At 24.6% G+C, this 25,799-nt stretch overlaps 1 protein-coding gene across 1 annotated transcript in view; it reads left to right on the forward strand.

Moving 5' to 3' along the window:
- The window catches only part of LOC112598716 (ras-related protein Rap-2b-like), a 91,854-nt gene that overhangs the window by 32,020 nt on the left and 34,035 nt on the right, over positions 1–25,799 (forward strand). The window contains exon 3 of the mRNA XM_025345280.1: positions 678–1,128. Coding sequence (XP_025201065.1) covers positions 678–1,128 — 451 coding nt within the window. The remainder of the gene's footprint in view (positions 1–677; positions 1,129–25,799) is intronic.

Raw genomic sequence — 25,799 nt, forward strand, 5'->3', positions numbered from 1 at the left:
GTTAGATTGTATCTTGAGGAATTAGGTCATGTGGGCGACCTCGTTTGAGACGGCGCTGTGGAGGTGGTTTGATGTTGATGTGGTAGTGCATTGAGCCTGTTGACTTGTGGATGGATTCGAAGAAGCTCACAGCCGAGAGCTTGATGTGGTCTTGAAGAGTTGACATTTTGAGGTCTTTGTGTATGCTTAAGTTCCTTACGAACCATTTTTAAACCATTGTTTGTTATTGTTCTTAAAACATTGTTTTGAAATATTTATTAACCACTATTAGAATATCTATGAATTTACTAAAATAAAATATTTTCGTAGATTGGCCAACTTTTTTTGCACGTATATAGTATAGATACCTATTAAAGTATATTAAGAATAATGATAATAATATAATATACTTTAAAAAGCCAATGAACTTACGACGACTTATGGCTAGTATTTGCAACAAACGTTACATTTACTTATTGTATTCATTATCTTTATCAAGAATTTTAAGATCATAACATTATTACCATTATCATTATTAAATGTAAACATTGTGTATTTCAATGTTTGTTGGAGGTAAATTATATAATATTTTGATTTTTTAAGAATACACAAGAAAGTTTGATCTTTGCTAATCATACGTGTTAAATAGAAAATCCCTAACGAAAATTAAATTAATAAAATTATTTTCGTTTACACAGTGGTAGTGTTGAAAGTGGTCACCACCATCACGACCAGCTGCAACCACCTTCGTCTTCGTCCGATTCGGCCGACGTAACGCGGCACAAAATCGTAGTGATGGGTGCAGCACGAGTGGGCAAGTCGTCGCTGATCACGCAGTTTCTGTATCGGAAGTTTTCATTAAAGTACAAGCGGACTGTGGAGGAAATGCACCATGGCCAGTTCACGGTGGAGGGCGTGAAAATCGACTTGGATATTCTGGATACTTCTGGCGCATACGAGTTCCCTGCAATGCGTGCCCTATCCATATCGTCGGCAGATGCCTTCGTGTTGGTCTACTCTGTTACCGACCCTGATTCGTTCCAACAGGCGGCCGCTATCAGGGACCAAATCATCGAGACCAAGCACACAGCAGATGTACCGATTGTCGTAGTTGGCAATAAGCTCGACTTAGCTAATTCCGACCGAAAGGTAAATACTACTTTTAAATAACGCACAATTTATCAATTAAATTATACTATTATACAATAATATATCTCATAGTCTTGAAATTTTTCTTGGACATATATTTCAAACATTCATCATATGTTCAAATTCAATATTTATTTTATTGAAAAAATAATAAGTAATGATATTAAAGTCCACCAAGTTACTAAAAACGTTTTAGCACTTGTAATTCTAGTTATTTTAGCTATTTTTGCCATTTTACCTATTAAAAATATCTGTAATGTTTAATAATTATTGATTTTTGACGCTACAACTTTTAAGAATGTATTTATCCTGTATCCACAATAGCGGCTATTTTAGGAGGTATTTATTTCTGGGTGATATAATTGTTTATACAAAAAAAATTTATTTAACATCAAATAATAACTTCTTTTCAATAAACAAAAATGTTCATAAAAATGATCAGTTCGTTAACTTTTTTTTTTATATGTGAATTCCGAAGTAGCTTAACATGCACCATAGGATTTTAATAACCGATGCGGAATATGCACATTAGGGACTTTCAATGTTTACAACTTTTTAAAAAAAAAAAAAAAAATGTATCATATGTCTTGTTACGAATAAAATATAGTCTTAATGCGGCACTATGCATTTATCTTTCGTAATCAGCGATGCATTTTTTGTCCGTAATTACAGCCGTTCACTCCACGCATGGATTCTAAATAAAAACCACACATAAAGGTGCATTAATAATTTACAGTATAATATTATGGGCTGGCTTACACATTTAAAATTATAGTCAATATACATGTAATGGATTTATTAATAATACATGTATATTATTTCGCTTAACCAAACTCAAATCTAATAATAGTGTTGTTATAATATTATACAAATATTACATATACATTATACGATTAGAATATTTATAAGCTCGTATTCGAACGCGTTAAGGCGCAGTTTGTTTTTGTACTCTATAAAGACGCGTCAACTACATGACGTATATACCTCTTACCTGTCTAAACTTCAATACTTTCATAATTACTTCTTTTGAATACTTAACGTAAATTAATAATTTGGCTTAAGCATATCAATTAGATCTATGCATTGGATGGCTGTTTTGAAGATATGTCTAAAAATAAATATTAAATCTGTATAACCTTGTGGAAACAAAATAGGATATATGAGTATATATACAACATACATGTTAGTGGAGTAGCAAGTGAAGTCATATTATTCAATTATATTTAACCCTAGGCCAATATTCTGTAAATATTTCCAAACTAGTTTTTAGAATTTGTATTAATTTTACTTTACTCTCTTATTTTACCTTTCAGCTAACATATTATCTGATATTTTGCTAACCATCATAAATATTTTTAAAAACTTATTTGAAAATATTTCTAAATTATTTTTAAAGTATTTGAATATTTGGAGATAATTAGACAACACGAGGGGCCCAAATTCACAGAAATTCATTATTAAGTTTTGAATATGATTATAAACTTAACCAATATTATATATTATATACCTAGTTAGTATTTTGTTCTGGATTATTCAATTTTGTCTATGTGCAATGTATACATAAATAAGATTTAACATGAATTAAGAATGCAATTTAATTTTTAAAGATTTTTTACGATATTTTACCTACGAAGAAAAACTTTATGTATAGTAATGACTGACGATTGAATCGAATAAATATACATTTATCAAACACTTGAAAATTGCTAACACGAATCAATAAATTCTTCTGAAATCTACTATCAATCAGATTCAGGCGTCTAAGTCAACTCTTGCTATCATTCAACCCACCGAACGATCTCATAGATATATGTCTAAACGATACGACACAAAACCAAAGACGATATTATATATAGTACGTTAATCATGAAACAATCCATTGTCACGCGTAGCAAAATACTTAAACAAATATCCATTAGTAAGAGGTTTAAAAATATAAATGGGATGCGACAGTGAAAAACAATTTTAAAAACACAAAATCACGATACATTTTAATACTTCTAATATTTCTACATTCGCGAATTATCTTCGTATAAAATAAAACGTTACACAGTAAATATAAACGCATAATATACAACGTATAATATTTAACTATAAACCATACACGTATTTAATATATTATGGGTATATATATATATATATATATATATATATATATAGAAGTGTGTATTTTAGAACTTGTTTTATAATTTCCATTTTTTAATGATAGTTTTTATAATACGATAACACATAACACATAATATGTCATTAATATTTGTTTAAAGCTTACTGTAGAAAAAGTTTCATAGTTCGTGACTGAGCAATTATGCTGAAAGAATCCTTTTAATTCATAATTTTTAAGGTCTATAATATTATTGTGATGGTCAATTTAAAAAAAAAAAAATTATTAAAAAAATGACTTGTATTTACCATTTAATGTTTTAGAGCTGGATAATATTAAGTAAGTAAATCGATTAAAGTATTTAATATTTGTGTTCTATATCTATACCATAAAAATAATTAAAAATTTTCTGTCAATATATTGTATTATATATTATGTTCACATAGTTTAATAGTTATATATAATTGTAACCTTGTTAATCAAAATAAAAACCATAATGTGTATTTCAATGATTTTCGACTACCTTTTTCATTCCTGATGTATTATAATGGTTATTATTACAATGAATAATACTATACTAATTAACAAAGATCTTTAATGAAAATGTAGAATCATGACCTCCATTAATTCGTTGAGGTTGACTTACTTAATTTTAATGAATAAATATATATCAAAATAATAATGATACAATTCGGTTAACTTGAGTTTTAGGAGGTTGGATAATTTTTGGTATTAAAAATATTATGTATTTCATTACCTCAAAACAGACTGTGTAGTTAGTTAGAGTTTTCGAAAAATTAAAATATATTTAGATGATTAGCATACGATAACAGAGTTAAAAGTTATATCATTTTAAGTTATAATTTATGCATCAGACACTACATAACGACACAAGTTGACTGTAATAAGATTAACAATAAAAATTTTCACGGAGAATACTCAAAATTAAAACAATTAATAATTAAATTATTTCATGCTTAAAGCGTGCAGTTATATAAGCTATGCGTCTTTAAGACGTAGCACGTTAAATATAAAGCGCTTAACAGAACATACTACAAAATTCATAATAACGTTAACTCTAAAATGTATATAAACATAATAATGTATTTAAATAGTAAAAAAAATTTGACTATTTTCCTGAACATAAATTTAAATTTTTTAAATATTTTTTGTTTGGAAAAAATGCTAATAAATCTCTTTTATTATTTCATTTTTTTTTTTTTTTTTTTATAAGAAAAAGTATCTAGTTTATTTTCAATTAGAACATTTTACAGTAATATATATATAATATAGCATATCTTAGAGCAAGAGCAAACATATTATTGTTTTTAAAATAATATTTTGTTGTTTTATTTTAGATAGAAAACACGTTGAAAATGTTTAAAAGTTGTGCTCATCCTTCTTTTTATTGATTTAAAATATTTAATATCCATTATCCAATGTGTTATTCTAGCATAAAATAATTTCAAATTTAATTACAATTTTTTGAATATTATTCAAAAAACACGTCTCGTCTCTATAACATATGCATTTGATACACGATACTCAAATATTCATAAATACCTATAGACTATTACTAAACAAGGTACTTATCAAAAGCATATTTTAATATGATATTGTGTTGGTTTTATAGATTCTACTTCACAGTGATAAACTTGACATTTGTAAAAGTTATTGATAATAAAATACATATGGTAAAATATGAAACTAATAAAACTATTTTTTTACCATTTATAGAGTTTATAAAAAAAAATCAACGATAAAACATTTTTTGAATTATATAGAACAATTCATAAGATAATCTTTGAAGTGGCTTTAATTGATTGAGTAAACTGAGATATAAAATTGATGGACAAATAACAGTTGTAATATTGTGCAGCATTAAACCCATTTAAGATCACGATAACGAAAAGAATTCTGCCTACAAGATTTATTATCTACTGCCCCCCGCCCATTTTTAAGCTATCTACAGATAAATTAATTGGACTAATCTGTCTTGTGACTCGAACCACTCATTTAAGACAATTGTCTTTCTAGTTTCGTTTAAAAGTGACCACCAAAAATAATGAAAGAAGGGAATCGGTATTAAAAAAAATAAATATTTAAGGCAATGTTTGTTTAGTGTTAACTTCTGTCAATATATGTTGTTTAACTCAAATTTGTCTATACGTCCTATTTAAATTAAGACTATTAAATCCTATTTAGTATTCATAAATAATCTATAGAATTATAAATTCTCAATATTAATTACGTAACAGTTTTACTAAAAATTAAAAATTCTATGGATTTTAAATGGTTAATATACTTAATATTTATGCCCAGTTGCATAAAAAAATGATTAATTTCATGATTCTTTAGAATTTAACCATAGATCCCTTGATTATTTTTAAGGAATCATTAGATCACTATTAGTTTGTGTTAAATGTTTAGTGATTGTCTATGGCTTAATATAACTAATATATTAATTCAACATTAATGTAAATTAGAAATAAATATGATTGATAAATTAATGAAATAGTTTTTAAAACATTTTTACAAAAAGATAAATAGTAAAAATAGTATTTATGTGACAACGAATAAACGAATAAACATAATGATATTTAAATCAACTCAAGCATAAATAATTCTTAATTTTTGCATGATAAAAAATGTTTAAGGTACAATAAGTTTTATGACACATCTCTAAACTAAACAGCTAATTAATTTAAGCGAATATAATAGTTAAAAATATTTTATACATTTTTAATGATCATTAATATATTTAAAGATTATCTTTTGTAAAATTCAATATGCATAATGTAAACATGATTAATTAAATTAATAGATACGAAAAGAGGGAAATTTCAGTCTTAATAATAACTAATAAATTATACCTTGAATAAATTACATTTTGAATAGTTAATGTAAATTCCTGCATTAATAAAAATCATTCTCGGAGGAAATTATTTTAAATACTTTAAGGTAATTTTTAGATAATAAGGGCTGAAGAGAATTTAAAAAATGTAAATTATTAATAAAAATTAAAAATTAAATAAAGAAAAATTAAAATCTTTGGGGAAAGAGTACACCAAACCAAAAACTAAATAAGTAATTTTTATATTTAATTGCTAGTAAATGGTCAAAGTAAAAATAAATTAAATGGATTCACAAAACTCAAAAGAATAATACATTTTAATAAAGGAAATATTATCTAATGTTCATAAAATAATACATCTAAAAACTTAAGAAACAATAGAATTACAATTGCTACAAAAGTATTAAAAATTATTTTATACAAATAATAAATTGCAAGTAGTATCTTATAGTAAAAATAAAAATTTCACTGTAGTGTTTAATAAAAATTTACGTAAATCTATTTATACTGTATCTTTTCTTATTTTTATAAATAGATATATGGTATCAGATAACAATAAACTATCTTTTTTAAATAATTAAAAGATATTTAGATTCCTGATTACTATTGATTTATTTAATTATTAAACAGTGAAGCTAATGGAAGGGAAAGAATATTCAATATATATACTGTCAAATTTCAATTAATCAATTACGGTCCTGAAGTGATTAGTGATTACAACGACAGAATGATACTAACCTTAATTAATTAATTAATTAGAAATTTAAAGCATCGACGACTTAATTATAATCGTCGATGCTTGAAACGAAAATGAACGAAAATGAACGAAAATCATAATGGAGGAATTTTTTGTCTAAATTTTAGTATATTATTATATTATAATTTTATTTCCATTGTAATATAAAAAATACGTTGGTTGAAGATCAAGTAAAATAATATTTAATAATAATAGTATTAATAAATATTGTTGAGAATAAACTAGAAAATGTTTCTAATAAATTTAAATTGTGATCAATGTAAGTAGGTTGCGAACGAAGGACTTGTAAGTTTCATATTTTATTGTTAAGGAAATAATACCCGATACGCAAAGCGGACGTATATTAATCAGTATAGTACCGTGCATTAAGCCAACTGTTATGAATATAGTTTAAGATGATACAATAAACTTTTAAGTAACATAATATTTCAAAACAAATACCTATTGTATTCGGCAAACACTTTAATCTATTTAATCGTTATTTGTTATTAATTAAAAAAATGTCATTTCGAATACAAAATGTTTTAAAACGCTTGGCATATTATGATAGATGTATATTTTAAAGAAGAATATTTACGTGAAATATATCAAAATTTCAATGATATTGTATATATAAAAATATTTTAAAAAATTAAGGAATATCTCGTTAATACTAATATTATTATTAATAATAATCGTTGCTATGTTTAACCTCTTCATTTATATTTCACACATAACAAAAATAATAAAGTTTTCTTTATATTTTAATTTGTTATACATAAATCGTAACTGCAATATTAGAAAACCTATTTATAATAAACATTAATTTAGTGTATTTAATTATTTCGAAACAAAGTATTAGATTAGGAAATATTTAATATTTTTTATTTTTATAAATTAAAATATATTATAATTTAACTGGGTTGGACCAGAATTGAAATAAAAATAGATTATGATTTAACCAAATATAAATATAGCAAAATTATCTAATTATTTTTCAATTTTAAATATTGATGTAACTGGAAAAGCAATTATATTCACTAAATAGAATATCATTGATTTAGAAAATCGTGTCAGTGCAAACTGATTTTGAGTCCATACTAGTAATAAGTATTATATCATATTAAATTTAAATTTAACGATAAATAACCAAGTATAAAAAATTTCTGAATAGTTATGAGTCGGCTTACAATTTAAAATATGCATGTATATGTAATAAATGAGATTTAACATCATATTAAAAAATTCATTAAATTCTAACATATGGGATTAACTTAAATAATGGGACAATACATTTAAAGGATAAACTTATGTATAGTTTTCAACGATATTAGGTATTACGAAAATATATCTAAAGCGGCAAAAATATTTAGTCAAACTGTATTTTCTACAGAAATGATACCGTTTATTTTGAAGTTACCTGGAACTTATTTAATTTTTTTTTAAACGCCATTTTGTATATTCATTTTTCAGTCGATTAATATAGATTTAATCTGACATCAGTGTAATGCGGAATGGAAAAAAAAAATTATTTCCATATTATCAAAGACTAAAGTTTTGTACAAGTGGTCAATTATGCAATGCGTTATTAAAATTTAGTTCATGTGCCCAAGAAAAACAAAACCAAATCATGATGCGTCCCGTACTGTAGAACTATCTAATTATATATTTTTATAATATTTTAATACTATACATGTATTACAGGAGTAAATAAAAATTAAAGTCCACCGTTAAATCTATCCCTTGAGAATAAAAACAACAATAATAAAAGTGAAAAATAAATACATCGGCGTTAACGTCTAATAAATCATTGGCAAAATCTGTAGTGGCTAAAAATTGTGTCGGGCGTGATAAATATTCATTTTATTCCCTCGAGGGATCCGTTTATCGAATAAAACGTTTTTTACTCAAATCGTGTTCATATAAAATTACAATATTCACATAGTATACAATATAATATATATATAATAGCAATAGATGTAACGCGTGACGGGTGGTGGCGCGAAAGTGTGCACACTGCACACAGCTTATAACTCCTACTCACCCGCTTTTCCAACGTTATAGTCTATACCTAAAACCAGGTATCGGTATAAAACGATGCGTCAAATTTATGGTTAACCAGAAGTTAACCCGGCGGTAATCCTTGACGCGAATCATATCGTATAATAATTAAACGGTTGTTTGTGCGACCGACTGTTGCACGGCGGCGGAGGTGCTTACAACAAAATATAATAATATAATATATAGATGCCTGTGTTTTAAGAACATTTTAACCACGACTTTATCCATGAATATATATTATATTTTATTCGTTTACGAAGTACATGGACGTGATGAACTGAAGTTCAAACGAATTTTATTTTTCATTTTTATTATTATTATTACTATTTTAACGAGTTGAGAAAAAAATGAAAAACGAACGATGAGAAAATTCGTATGCGCATGTTGAGCTGTCGTACTAAAGGAAATCTCGCATCTCCTTCGTCCTTGTCAGTACTATCAATTGATAAAATATAATATATATATATATTATGTATATATGTGCGAGTGTGTACGGAAATTGACAACCTATTTCGTGCAATTATTTTGTCGATACATCTATAGCTATCTGTATATAAATGTGTGTGTATGTGTATTATAAAGGGACATGGTTAAACATTTTCGAGTCGATTCTTTTTTTTTCATTTATGTTCAAACTTATTTAAAATAAAATCTCTTGAAGTATTCGTTCTCAGAATATTTGAATTAGTGTTATATTTTTTACCATTGTGTAATAATTATAATACTCGTCTAACGCAGCAAAGACGACGAAAAAGGGTTAAATTTAAAGTCAACATTTTTTAATGAATGTAAAAACTTTATAACTTGTTATTAGTTACCGTATCGAAATTTTCATATGGACAAACCTTTTTAGCAATCCCAACGGAACTATTCTCGTAATTGAGAAATTAGAAATTTCAACATAAATCTTAACTATAAACCGTATTGTACCCTACCCATTGGGTATTAAGAATTAAATAAATAAATAAATTATAACAAAGTTTTTCAAATTGTCACATAAATACATTTTTATTCTTTTACTTATGTTTCTATTTCTATAAGCCATTTATGTCTCTTACTCCAACAACCATACGTCTCCATCTCTCCACAACATTCGCTATTTGTCCACTCTATTCTCTACTCTTAACAGCAATAAATCTTTCTTGCTCCAACGTTGGTAGAACAGTGTCTAAACTGCCCTCTTGGTCATTTTGTGTCATGTTCACATTTACCGTTTATTTTTAGCCAAAATGTTTGGTTCGAATGTAGCTAACTTATTTTTGTTGTCTTTCTTTGCACACGCTATATACGTATTAAGTTATTGATTTCAGCTGTAGTTATTAACTATTAAGTATAGCGTCATATTTGAATTCCACGATAGACTTTTTGATTTAATAGGACGTTAGTCTAGTGTTAAATAATACTAGGTACTGATATTAATAACCAGTCCAACTAATATTAATCGATATAATAGTGTTTTACATGCTAAAATTTAAAAACTTTCATAGTGATATTATCTTTATAAATCATATCGTGTATGACTTTTATAGTTACACCAACCTTTTCAGTATAATTAGAGCAAGCTATAGATTTTATAAAAGTTTTTATCTCTTACATTTAAAAACGAAACTTTTAAAGTTTTAACTAAAATTAATGTGTTTTGAATTTTTTCAGACTCTCAACCATTGTCGCTTAAAACTTACACCTTTATATCATAATATTTCGAGTTTTAGTTTTAAAAACAATTTTTCTTAAGTGTTATAATATTAATAAATAGTATAATGTATTTATTTATTTAAATAGTCCAATATAATATAACATGTGCATTTTTTTTATGCTAATGAAATTTGATTTGACATATTTTCGAAAATTTTCAATTAGAGCTAGAAATAATTATCCTTCAAAATACGTTTTCTTTGTAAAATGTCTAGACTATTTTAGCGTCAACACCGCGCTGAGACTTGGTCAGTGTCTCTTCCTTTGTTTAACGCTTCGGGAAAAGCGTACTTTTTGGGTATTACAATTATTACATTTTAAACTTTGAAATTAAATTATAAAATATTTTACTTACTATAGATAACTAAAGATATTTCAAAAAATCAAAGCGAGACCAAATTTAATATTATTTTAATTGTTTGAGATCCGTACTAATGAATATAAAGCTATATATTATACTTAATAGTTATAACGGTAACGTCCGTTATAAAATATTTTTCTCTTTGAATACCATTTTTGGCACTGTTTATAGAAGATGTTTTTTAAATATTGTGGTTGTACTCATTTAAAAAAATAGTATTATATATTTGAAAGGTTTTTTTTTTTAATTTCTCAAAATAAAATACCTTTTACCGCTTATTTAGAAGAAGAGATAAATTAAAACGAATAAAAAAGTTAACTTGGATTTTTATAACTTTTTTAATATCAACCTATGGTTAATATATCATATAGTTTAACATTTTCAGAAACTCAAAATAAAACCGTCAATAATTCCCACTTAACTGCGGAGTTAATATAAAATCTGAAAAGAAAAGAAAAAATGTATTTAAATTATATTTTGATATACTTATATTAAACACAAATAACTAAGTTATTATCTATTCATGAGTATTGAATTTTGGTTTTAGATGATTATCTGGTTGATAACTGTTTGCATTCTTATATATAGTTGTACGGTGAGATCATGTAAAATAGTTATTTCATTCGGTAAAATGAAACAGTTTAATTTTGTTTTCGAGCTTTTTGACACAATATATTTTAGTATGACTTATAAAATACCATTTTATTGAGCAATATAAAAACGATTATTATTTTATTCTATACTGAAAACAATTTAGGTATATGACGTGTGGTATACTATATATTTGTGTTCTTAGTATTCTAACACTAACTCTCTCTATCTATGTAGGTACTTATAATTTATATAATGGCATTTCAAATTTGTCAAGCTATAGCTACTGGTTTCAAATATCAGCTTTACGGTTACACGGTTGTAAAATCATTAGGCGAAACAGTTTTCGACCAAAATCGTACTCTTTCCTTTTTGGCCAAAACAAAATGTTAAAAAATATATGTAAAAAAAATAAAATAATTGGTATCTATTTTTTGTAAAATGAGGATAATTGTATAATTATATAATTTTGAAAATGATTAAAAGTATAAGTTGCATAACATTTTGTAAAATAAAATGTGGACAATTATTTATAATATAAGAATATCTATGTATTAACAAATGTTTATGTAAATAATATGTCAAAAACCTACTCATGTGATTTAAATTTAAATTTTTTATATAATATAAATATCACATATCGTGACATATTAACATAAAAATAATGTTAGTAAATAGATATTCTTATATTTTAAATAATTTTCTACATTTTATTTTACAACATTTTATGCATTTTATACTTTAAATAATTTTCAAAATTATATAATTACCCTAATTTTACAAAAATTATATAACAATTGTTTTATTTTTTACATATATCATATAAAATTTGGTTTTGGTCGAAAAGAGAAGGGTATGTTTTTGGTTGAAAACGGCTATGCCCAAATCATTTTTTCCGACGATTATCTTTGAAGCAGCCCTTCGTTAGATTTTCCAAAATCTATCCCTATTATGACAACATACCAGGTACATCTACGGTCATACATATTATTGAAACGATTTCCGTTTGGCTGTGTAATAGTCTGTCGATAATAGGTAGTCTCTGTTTACGATAAACTTGTCGGAGACTAGTTGGATAATATTCCAACGCAGGATATAATATTTTAATGCGTATGATAGTTTATATAATATAATATATATAGAAATGTTCACAGTCGTATAAATGAGACAAGGGAACTGCAATTAAATTCCACCCGAAATGAATCGATTTAATTGAATTGAGTCGATGTACCTACACTAGATTAGGCCTCCGCAAATATTAAAACTAACATTTAACAATATAGACATAATAGACATTATTTTATAATACGGTGTTAGGTGACGCAGTTTCCCACAACACTAATAATATAACTTCTCAATAATTTCTGAAATCTTTACGACCCAAATTGAGATTCATTGACTTATTATAAATTTGCTTATAAAATTGATCCCCTTAACATTTGAGGTAACTTCTAGTTGTGTCCTGGGGAAATAATTTTTCTGAATTGTGACTCATGTTTTTATTGAGTATAGGTACATACTTTTCAGAATATAAAATACAAAATTTTATATTATGTATTATGGAACTTCATTTTTATTTTTATTTTTATATAGGCAACCTTTAATATTATTGAAGAAATAAAAATGTATTTTGCTGTTTTTTATTCTAAATTTCTTTTTAAATATATTATAATTTTTTCAACGATTATGATATTTAATTTTAAAACTTGTTTGATTTTTTTATAAACTATAAATTATAATTTAATAGACACATCTTAAAGTGGTAAATATTAATCAAGTAATAACTTAGAAATAACCTACAAAACAATTTTTACAATTTTTTTGTAGTTATCTTTAAGGTGAAGGGGTTTTCAGATAAAATATACCCTTCTCTTTTTGACCAGTATAATTTTATTTTTTGGTCAAAACTTATAGTTCCTTTTTCGATTAATATAGTTTTCTTTAAAATTTATAATTATAACAACTGAAATTGACAATTTTTATATTTAATTTTAAATCAATATTATATCAAATAAGTAACAATTTAGGTTTATATTTATTTTCAAAAAAACCAATTATAAACGAAATAAAACTACCATTGAAGACTTTAAAAATAATATAATTCGTTAAACAAAAATTAGTTTTTAATTTAACTAAGGTAGTATATTAAAACATTTTATTATAAATTATTTTATTTAATTATTTTTCACACATACATTTTTCAAATCAATATCGTATAGTTATGAAAATAATATTAATTTTAATTTTTAATGTATTCTTGAAGATGTGTTTTTTTTCAAACAGTTGTATACTTGTATATTGTAATAATTTTGATATTTAAAAATCAAATTTGTGGATATGATCATAATATTTAATTATATATAAAAATTGTCAAGTTTAGTTGTTAAAATCATAAATTTTAAAGAAAACTGCGCTGGCCGAAAAAGGAATTGTAAGTTTTGACCAAAAACTATAACGCCCATCTTTAGAACACAATTAATAAGCTGTTAAAATTTTACTTTTATCACTTACTTTATATTCTTTATTTTACGTATTTTCTCGAATATGTTAAGTTGTAAAATAATTTATGTAACACATAATAAAAATTAAAATTCATCATTGAAATTAGGTATTTTGAATCCTCTTTATGTGACTCATAATTGACGTCTCTGAAACATTTCCATCAATATATCTACTATATGCCTAGAATATGATTATAAATACACATATGTATGAGTACATTATTTTTTCCAAGACATTTTCAGAGTGAAATAAATTATAACTGATATTTTATTCGTTCGAGACAGGAATTGAGTTGATATTTACATATCAACCTCAAATAATTCTACGACATTTTCGGATAAATTTATAAATCACAACGATCTAAGTCCTGCAAAAATGTATCATTTTGGAAAATTTGAAAAAAAAAAATCACAGGTCCGTGTCATATATGTTATATATTTACATAGTAGTGTACAAAGTAGGTATATCAGTTAACAATATATGTCATCCTTCAGTCACGAAGGATTTGTTTGAAAATGTTAAAATCGCATCCTACACAACATCAGGAATATGTTCTGCGCATAATCCAACAACGGCGTAAAACCACAAAAGTGTTGGATTTTTGGTTATACACGATTCATTATACCAATGTTATTATACCTACACGTTTGACTTTGTCGCTACATTTTATACGTAATGTTTGTCCTTGAGTATAGTAGTCGTTCGTTTTAAATTGAAGGGTGCGGTCATCGTCAGCTGTCTTCGACAGTAGCAAAAAAAAAAAAAAAACCAGTAGAATTATTATAGCATAGTATTTTTTTTCTTTTGCACACACACGCAGATTGATCCAAATAAGCGAGAAAATAAAATAAATAACAAGGTTGTTATAAATGTATTTTTTGTGATGTATATATTCGTTAATTATAGATAGAAAAAAATGAGAATAAAAATGTATTGTGAAGAACTGGTTTCCGCGGTATGAACACATATAATAGCTCGAGGCTGAACTGGTCTCCGACGGTCTATGCCAAACTTCTTGGCGTATTATTTTCAAGTTGTTGAACTTTCGTGGATATAGACGATAAATATTACAGCCGGTATTAGGTTAGGTTATTTTTATATTTTCTTTCGTTGTTGCTTGATTAATTATAACAGCAAATCGCTATATCATATATTTATAAATATTTATATTATGCCTTAACGTCTCATCGTCGCGACTGCAAGTATAATTCAGACGATTTTATTTCTTTTTTCATTACACTCTCAATAATACCATTGTATTATGCTCATTTTTTTTTACTCCGGTGCATACATGTAATACGAGATTAGCAAAAGAAAAAAAGAAAATAATTATTACTCGTCTTAATTGATCAATTAAAATTTTATATAAGATTTTAATATCTATTAATCGTTGTGAACATGCAGTGCAAGTGTTAGTACAATGCACTCGTGATGGCTTCCATTCAGTGAGTTGTCAAAACATTTCAATAATCGTCTGACTCACTTGGAGATATGAATAGTATATAAAAAATAAAAATAATAACTCTTTGTTATTGTTATTTTTTTATGAAAACACAAGTAGGAAAAAAAAATAAATATATATTACAGTTTCCAACGTGGGTGTTCTTAAACGTGTAATAGAAGTTAAAACAAATTTTCAACATTTCCAAGGACTTTGCCGGCATAAATTTGTATTATTATATTTTATCTATTAAAATAACAATATATTTAATTAATATTATTACGATAAATCATATCATTAAATTAAATTAGGTATTATGATATTCATAGTATATTCTCCGATTTCATGTTATATAAATACTACTTATAATATCTTAGACCATTATATTAATACGCGAGTAAGACATTCTAACACAATCGTAAAAAGAAAACTCCCATAAGATTTGTATTCAAATTAAAATGTATGAAAGTAATTGTGTATAAAAATATCACATTTTTATAATATTATATTTTTATACTATGCTAAATGTAAATATTTATATATAAAAAAAAAAAATTTATTCATGTTTCAATTTAGTTTTGCTTCTTAAGTCTTCATCAAATTGCATACGAACATTCATTACAATACATAAACTATACATGCAAATTGAAATAAATAATTTGACATACAAAATATTTGTATCGACAATAACTCTAAATTATTATTTCTATAAAATATAATATTCAGAGTTAATTAGCATTGTTTGTCAAGGAGATAAATATTGGCGAAAAAATTAAAAAATTAAATTTCTGCTAATAAAATATAAAGAGTTAATGATTTTGTTGTTTACTTTTCGTTATTCGATTTTATAGTTAACAGATAATAAATAATATTGTGTGTATTTCAATTAATATTTTATAGCCCTTCTTTCCAATATATCTATTATTTTTTGTTATATATTTCAAAACTCTGAGGTAGTTTTTTATGATTATTCCTTATTTGGGTTGCGGCTTTATAACTATTATTCCCGACAAAAGAGCACTATAATTCAATCTCGTTGAGCATGTTTTTTATCCCACTAATGGAAAGCATATGCGACGACGACCTAAAATGCTCAAAGAAAAATCCTTTGAATCAAAAATACAATACTATTTATTTTATGGAGCAATATATATATAATAGTGGTCAAGTTATTGAAATGTTTTCGAACAATAGACCGGAATTGGTTAACAGCCCCTCGCACTTATTAATTTTTTTTCTACAATTATGAGAGGGTTTAACAAGATAATTTACAAGGTAGCATACAACTTTGAATTATTGAAAATTTTTAAATACCAATATGTACAGGATTAAAATAGCTTTAAAGCTATTATGTATTATACCGCGTTTTACATAAAGATGTTCTATTTTATTCGTTTTTTGATAAACTATATATTACATTATATATTATTTAAATAAGTACGTACATTCAGTTAAATTATTTTTTTTTAAAAACCATTCAAAAATTGTGAATTAATTAAACTAGATAACTACAGCTGTGATTTTTGATGAAATGTCTAACGATTTAAATATTTAAATATTATGAACATTGTTAAAACAATATCCATGGTCATCGTTTAAAACTTCAAAATTGACCTTTCCTATAAATATATTTTTCAACGAATCCAAATCCGTCGACGGAAACGTGTAGTATACTTACTCGGCCGTCCAATATAAATATTACATTAAGTTTAAAGATGATTAGCAAGTATAAATCGCCTTCATCTTTCCAAAAATAACACTGCGGATCTCATGGGCGTGTGTTTCGAATCAAATGGTTAACGCTCCTGGACAAAATTTAAACAAACCGGTTTTATTTTGTTTTTATAACAAGTTTAATTAACATAATAATAAATAATATTATAAATTTACTACTGTTTTTGAAATTTAAAATATGAATTATAGTATCATGTTTTAAAGGTGTAAGTATTTATAACAATAAACAATTATTCTCAGTTTATTGATATCTCTGAAGTGCAGAAAAATTTAAGTCGTTACACGGAACACTTAAGAAGATGCCACACCCCCGCATGTGTTACTCCATCTTGCATACATACAACATAGCAAATTTTCTTTTAGTAGAATCAATTTTATATTGTCATATTTTTAATATTAGAGTATATTCACCTATCATATCAAATTTAAAAGTAAGAATTTTATCTAAACCTTCACATAGGCTTTTATTGGTATTTTGATTTTAAACTGAGTTATAGATATGTAAAATATTACAACTTTAAAATGCTCATATTTATTTTTAAATTGTAATACTTATAAAAGCCTATGTGATGGCTTAGATAAAATTCTTATATTTAAGTTTAATAATAGGTAAGTTTACTCTAATATTCATATTAAAGCTAACAACAAAAAATGGATTCTGCTGAACAAAAATATTTTATGTTGTAGGTATGTGTGTAAGACGGAGATAACACACGTGAGTGTGGCATCCTCTTAATGAAAGACATCAATAATCCATTTGTATAGTTTATATTCCGGCAACATGTCGTTCATTTAGAATTACAGATAATCGTAATACTTTTCAATACTTGCAAGTAACTACTCGTATTACTTACAGTTGATTAAAAAAATGATCGGGTAGGTATTAGTATGATAATATTATATTATAGTCATAGAATTTTTAAAATCTGTATAATATACACTTAGATCACCGCTCAACATGTTTTTTATTAAAAGAATAACCACTTTAATAATAATTAAATATGGAATCAATTTTGCATTATCTAAATAAATTCATAAAAATGTAATATATTTTATGTTCAATATATTACATTATACATCACACTCCTCAACTACAAGTATAGTAGGTATCACAGTATTATAATAAGTACATTACAGATGTTAAATTATATAAACAAGTAAAATATTTATATTTAAAATCGATAGATAGAACGAAAAAAAGGTTAAAAGTGTAGACGAAGTATTTTACCATTTTTTTTTTTTAGCCCTGAATTTATATTTTTACTTCCTTATGTGTTCCATGGAAATATTCCGTTTATGTACATATATATACTTCCGATAACTATTTATGACGGTGCTAGAAAATTTCTTTTATGATCCCCGAAAAACTGAAAGAAAAATAATAAAACTCATCCGAATAAAAGGTGGTGTAAGATATAACGAGTGAGGGAAAAGCCCAATAAAATATCACTGAAAAATACAATTTTATAGATATAAAAATATCAAAGGGCACGTCACATATGCTCATATTATAGACATTTCATGACATTGAATCTACAATATACAAACAATTTGTGGAAGTCAATAAATGAAATGGCGTGTATAAAAAATAATTGTGTTTAAAAAAAGAAGGTTATAGCATAAAACAGAGATTTGACATTTTTATAAATCATATTCAAATAAATAAATTATAATTATTATAATAAGTGACTACATCATGTTTAGAAATTGTATCCCACAGTATTCGTCTCCACAAATTGCCTTTCATTTAATTGTATAAAACAGATGAGGTATAGCTACAATTAAAAAACCAATCGCTTTTTTTTTATGTAAAATGACTTATTTTTTATTTATTCATTGTTTTGATTTATAAATCAATTAGGTATATATTATTGAGTGTTGTCTACAAACGTATTATGCTGCAATTTTATTTAAAAATTGATAAAACACTCTGTATATGAATAATTATTCTTAAAATTAATTAATGAATTAAATATTTTAGTAACTGTGACGTACGATAAATTTAGTTAAGTATTTAAAATGTTTATATTTTACTATAGATAAATAACATTTTATATATCACGATAAAATAATATCAATGATAAGAAAAATAATGTTTGGTATAAGTAAGACATAATGTTATCTAGGAGACAAATGTGGTAAATATATCCTATTATAATAAAGAATATTCATAACTAGAACACCGATTTTTATGCACTAAAAAGTATCGAAATATGTCATTATAATATGCAGTAAAAATCATAAAAATATGCAACAAATATACAAGACATTTTTTTTTAAATTTATTTATATAAAATTCACAAATTAAACAACTTACAATAATTAATTACTTAAATAAACTAAGTATGTAGGCAAATATTGTTTTATATGCAATATATTTCGAATTTTGTAAAAATATACAGATGTATACAAATAAATTTCACTATTAGATTCAAATTATTATAATTTTCGGAGATAATTAAAAAAAATTTAAAAAGTGAAAAAGAAAATATTAAGCGATTGTTATAAATCCACGCTCTGGTTATTATTTAATACCAATAAAATTATTTTTAATACTTCTTCTTGACAAAATGTTATTTTACACAATTTTTTTTTTCAATTTTTGCTTTTAGGTTTATGCAATACATTTCGAATTATGTAAAAATATGCAAAATTATGCATTAACAATTAAATATGCAGAAATATGCAAAAAAATTCACTATTAGATTCAAATTGTTATGATTCGTAAAGATAACTGACAAAAATCCAAAAAAGGAAAAGGGAAAAAAATATGTAATTGCATAGAAATCCGCGCTCTATTTATAACCTACGTAACACTTAATAAAATTCAGAGTTTAAAGAACAACGTGTGCAGCTGTGATTTCATGATGAATCAACCACCAGGTATACCTAGATTATACATGGTTATAACTACTCTGATCGCCAACTTTTATTTAACCCTACAGGTATATGTAAATAAGTTGGTAAAACTTTAGGGTATAAATACTATAAACTGTACAACCATATGACTGTATATGTATGCTTGGTGTTTCAAATAGAAATCTGAAACACTCAAATCATTTGAAGTCTTCTTGCTCTAAAACTTAATTAGCTGTTTCTAGTGCGTTAATCTATTAAAAATATTTACATAATTATAAACAAATAGATCGAAATTTAAAAGAAGTTTTTTATAACTTTTTTGATTCTTTTAAATTTAGAGTGGATCAAGGGATATAATTTATTATATAGACTACATATGAATTAATTTATCTGTTTGTAAATAATATATAATATATAAAATATAGATTTTTCAACATTTATAATGAATGTTCTGTAGTACAGTAAACGGACAGTTTGTACTATCTAATGTTTGAGTTGCATATCGCAGACACTTTTTACGGTGATAATTAATAAGTACAAATCGATCGCAGACGTTTTGTACGGTATAAATAAGCCGGGAATTATATTTTAAAGATAAGATAAAATTTAATTGCTTAAAACTTTGGATTGCGAATCGTGAATGAGATCAGTATGAGACATGTGTTTGGTGTTACAGTATTAGAAGTATTACATAGCCTATTCACTCTAAAATAATATAAAATGAATAAAAACCTAATAACTTAACTAAATCTAAAAATTTTTAAAAATGGGTATGAATATATAATTTTAAGAAAAAACAAATCCATTATACGTTGAAAGTGTTCAAAAGTTACTTTTACGGAGAAAGTTACTACAAACCTTTATGAACCGGTGAGTTATAAGCTATAAATCATATTTTCATAATACCTAAATCATAATGTTATCATATTTAAAAAAAATACTTTTATATGTTTTGGTCATAGTATGAATTATTTACAAAATGGACTGATCATAACTATGATTTGAGTGATAAAATATTGAAGCTGAAAAACCTTACTCTGACTTATATGAAAAGCCGATCTGTTAATAATAGAGAATCAACAAATCAAATTCTTGTCTGTATTTTGTGAAAATAATGATTAAAATTTTTTTTTACCTGAAATAGTACAAACTGTTGGCGGTTTTCATTTTTTCTGGGTGATTGTACAAAGTGTCCTACAACCCTGTAGTATACATCTCTTTTATTCATACTAAACCTCATTATAAACTGTAAATTGTAAGGCAGTTGAATTTTTTGAAAATGTTGATACATCTAAATTGTAATCCAAACGAGTAGTTTCTTTCTTATTAATTTTGATATACGTAATATTATAATACATAATATAGTCTTTAATTTATTATAGTATTATAATAGATTTAAAAGTTATGTAGTTATAATCATTTGAAGTTTGAATGATTTAATAATAATTAATATTAGTATGTTATAATTTAAAAAGTTGTTTGAATTACAAAATTAAGACGCGTCAATATTTTCAAAAAAAATAAATAAATAAATAAATAAATAAATAAATAAATAAATAAAATTCATCTATAGTAGCTTACTATAAAAAACGATAGCTTTCATTTGAAAAATAATATTGTGTCATCATATAATAAATCCTTTAATGGTAAAAATTCAAATATTTAAAAAATAATAATAATTATAAAAACTAAAATTTAAAAAAAAAAATGAATTAAAAAAAAAAGGAAAGAGCAAGAGCAAGAGCATGCTTAGTAAATCACTCTAAGTGTATATAAATTGCAAGCTTCAGGCAATATTCGGAAGTTAATGAAAACGATTAAAATATTTTTACGTTTGAAATATGATACTGAGTTAACATACATATTATTTCACTTGACCATTTATATTTTTCCGATATTTGTTTCACCAATTCGTTAAAAATGGCACATAGGAGTGCATTGAAAATTAGAAAATTATTTTTCTAAAATCTAAAATATAGCAATGTGAATTAAATTTTAAATGTAACGAATAAATGATTTGTTTATAACGACATATTTTAGCGGAGATTTATCTGGTCTATACAAGTGTCTGTGTACATTTAAATTAATAATGTTGTGAATATGCATTCCCACAAAATATCAATGCTTTTTAATTTAGGCATACAAAAACATATTTAAATTTTTAGCGATTCAAAATAACTATTACGATGTATACCTAAACATTAAGTTTAATTATTTTACGGGAAGTATTGATACATATTAAAAATGTACTTCTACCTCTATTAAAATTGACAATTTTAAACATATATTAATGCACACAATATAATAACAGGTAACGAAAAATGTTATAAACACCCTTAGTATATTATTTTTTCAAAAAATGTGGTTTTTAAATCTGTGAATTATTTTTCTTTTAATAAAATTTTCATTGAAACAAAAAATATACGTCATCCAAGTGACATATTTCAATAGACAAGGAACCAAATCTTTAAGTTAGAACTTTATTCCTACAGTATTATAGCGTTCTTTTTTTATACCTTACTATAAAACAATAAAAAAATAATTCATTATTAAAAACTAATACCGTTTGACTAACTTTTGGTACAATTAAATCAATAACATTTTATGTTGGCAAAAAGTGATATTATGTTATTTGTTTATGTTAGCACAGATAAATTTAAATATCTATTTCATAAATATATTATTTTTAATATAACTGTTGTGGTTCTTAAGATTCTTTTCCATGCCAAACGGGTTTTTAGTGAATATTTCATAATGACGAAACAATGAAATGTAAAATAGTAGACTACTTATATGTAAATCTATTTGAAAAGTATTAAATAAAATATTAAATGTCATCAATTATGATTTATTTAACATAATATAAAAGTAGTGTAAAAATTGTAACCGTTATGCCCTCTAAATAGAGTTAACGGATAAAAACGATGTTGTCTGTTGATATTATACTAATTTATCATAATGTGCAAATTGTTATAATAAAAATTATTTTATTTTATACTTCACTTTATTATTTATATATAACTACCTATATAAGTATAATTTATAAATGTCAACATAAAATAATTGTTCACCTACAAACTATGGAGTGTTAATATAATTGCCCGCGATAAAATACTGTCGGTGTAGCGCCACCTTGCTGCGATTTCTTCTAAAGCTTAATTATAATTTACCCTAGCCCACGATGTTTTATCACGGTATTATTTTTGAAGTATGAAGTCAATAGTGTGATGATAGAATACCCTTGCTAGTCGTGGACCAACATAACTTGCAAAAACAACATTCACGGTAGTTTTTGACAAATTGCATCCAAGATTGTATTTGTTTTTAGAAAATTAGCAAAATACGAAATGGTTTTCAATGTTGGTCCTTCGCATATGATCCATTATTGCTACAGCTAAAAGAAAAATAAAATAAAAGGAAGAAACTTTTCGAAAAAGTCAGTGAATCAATTTTTCCATCAGTTCTATTATTTTCTTTGAGAGTAGAAATCCTAAATGAACTGGGAATTTGGATTTTAAACTCAATACGAGATTCATATACAAATAAAATGAGTTTCATCCAATCTTTCGTTGTTTAAATATTATATACGTCTAAAATGTATGTATATATGACTATACCTTTTCCCCATTTATATATAGCTTGGACAAACAACAACACACGCCTTTATACATTTTATTAAATTTTTTTTTTCTCTATTGAATATTACCTAGTTAATTTTTATATTTTTATTTACCTTGCATGATTATATTAGGCAAACCTAGCTGTATCTTAGAGAATATTTAAAATACATGTATTATAAAACATGAGTTTTAAACAATTTTAGCCACCACTGCCGTAAACCGTTCTATGTATTTTCACAATATATTGCACACATTTTATTATCTTAACAGCATTCGTTTTGTACTTACATATGTTTGTTTATAATTTATAATGTGATAATTTTGAAAAATATTATTTAATATTTATTAGATTAAAACTAATAGCCCGATATTAATTTATCAGATTGAAATCGGATGATTTATTAATAATAATTTTAATAATATTTGATCGGAGGAATAAAAAAAATATCATAGATAATACGAATAGATATAATGAATATTTTAATTTGACACGCATACCAAAATACTCAGCATGAAGTATTATTTACAATAATACTTAAATAAATATAAAATACTTGAATAATAAGCGAACATTTTAAGATACGTACTGGGATTGTTGTCTTCTTAATTACAACGATAGATCTCAAATTTGACCAAATGTGTCAAAAAAAATAAACTTTTTTATATAATTTAACTATGAAAACTTTGAAATAATGAAAATTAAAAATAATTTTATGGAAATAGATAACTGGCTTAGTAAAATGTTTAGAACTTTTTTAGACAATGATTATATATTCGGAAAAACAGGAAACAGGGTAACATGCTTAATTACGTTCAGCAAAAAAATACATACATACACTCACCATTATGAAATTAAACTAAGAAAAACTTATGTTAAGAATTTAAATTATTACACGACTATCAAATTTCGTAATTAGTCCGTATAAGATCATATAAAAACATATTTCAAAGCATGAAATTTGGAGTATCGCCAATAATAATAAAAAAAAATAATTATTATTGTTACGTATAAAATGTTACAGTATATTATAATATTGTAAATATTTTAAGAGCTATAAAAGTATAATATATTATTCCTTTTTTTTAAATATATGACGTAGTTAAAAAACTTTAAAAAAAAAAATCATCTTTAAAATGATGAATACCTAATCCCCAGGAAATAGCGTAGTTAACTTTTAAAATAAAAAAACTTCTCGGTTATATATTAACTTATAAATTGACAAACTAAAATTAACTCTAGTATATTCAAGTAAAGATAATTATATTAACTAAAAATCGTAAGTTGTTATTCATTTGTTTATTACAATAAACGTATTTATTTAGTAAAAAATGTATTTTTATATATTTTTTTAAATCAATATTTAAATACCAACATTTTAAATGTACATATTATAATTACTTAATATTAGTTACTTCACAAAATATTATAGGCTTTAAATTTACGTACCCATAAATTGATCTAATTGTTAATTGTTATGTATATGAAATTTTATTAAAACATTAAATAAACTTTTGAATGCTATCTTGAACTTATGTATAACAGTAAATGTTTATTAAGATTCATTAAAAAACAGAAACAATTTCAAGGTAGGTAGGTATATTGTATAACATTGTACACAAATACATGATGACAATTGACATTATAATATAGGACATAGTACAAAATGTAAAATCATAATTAGACTACATAAATAATTATTTAAATAAAACTATTCCTCGATCATTTTTGATTTTAGAACATAAGGTTTCGATTAAATTAAAATATTATCAATTTATTAAATTATTGAAGTACTATTCCACATTATTATTATTACAATGAAACTTCCACAAAACGAAGTGGGAAACAAAAAAAATTCTCAATATAGAAGAATGCATATTAAATAGAATTACATATTTTTAAAATTTACTTAACTACTTATTTCATATTCTTTTTTGTATTAAAAGTAAACATAAAATACCATATTATACATTTAATAATATACAAGTTAACCATTTAAGAATTGTTTTGTCAATTTCTTCATAAACAAACACTTTCATTCATGTTTTCTATGGCTAATGAGTAAAAATGTTTGCATTTGTTTCATTATGTTTCACGATTTTTTAATATATTCAATAG

Source organism: Melanaphis sacchari, unplaced genomic scaffold (genome assembly GCF_002803265.2).
Source record: "Melanaphis sacchari strain LSU unplaced genomic scaffold, SCAv2.0 Contig4_pilon_pilon, whole genome shotgun sequence".
In the NCBI taxonomy this organism is placed as follows: domain Eukaryota; kingdom Metazoa; phylum Arthropoda; class Insecta; order Hemiptera; family Aphididae; genus Melanaphis; species Melanaphis sacchari.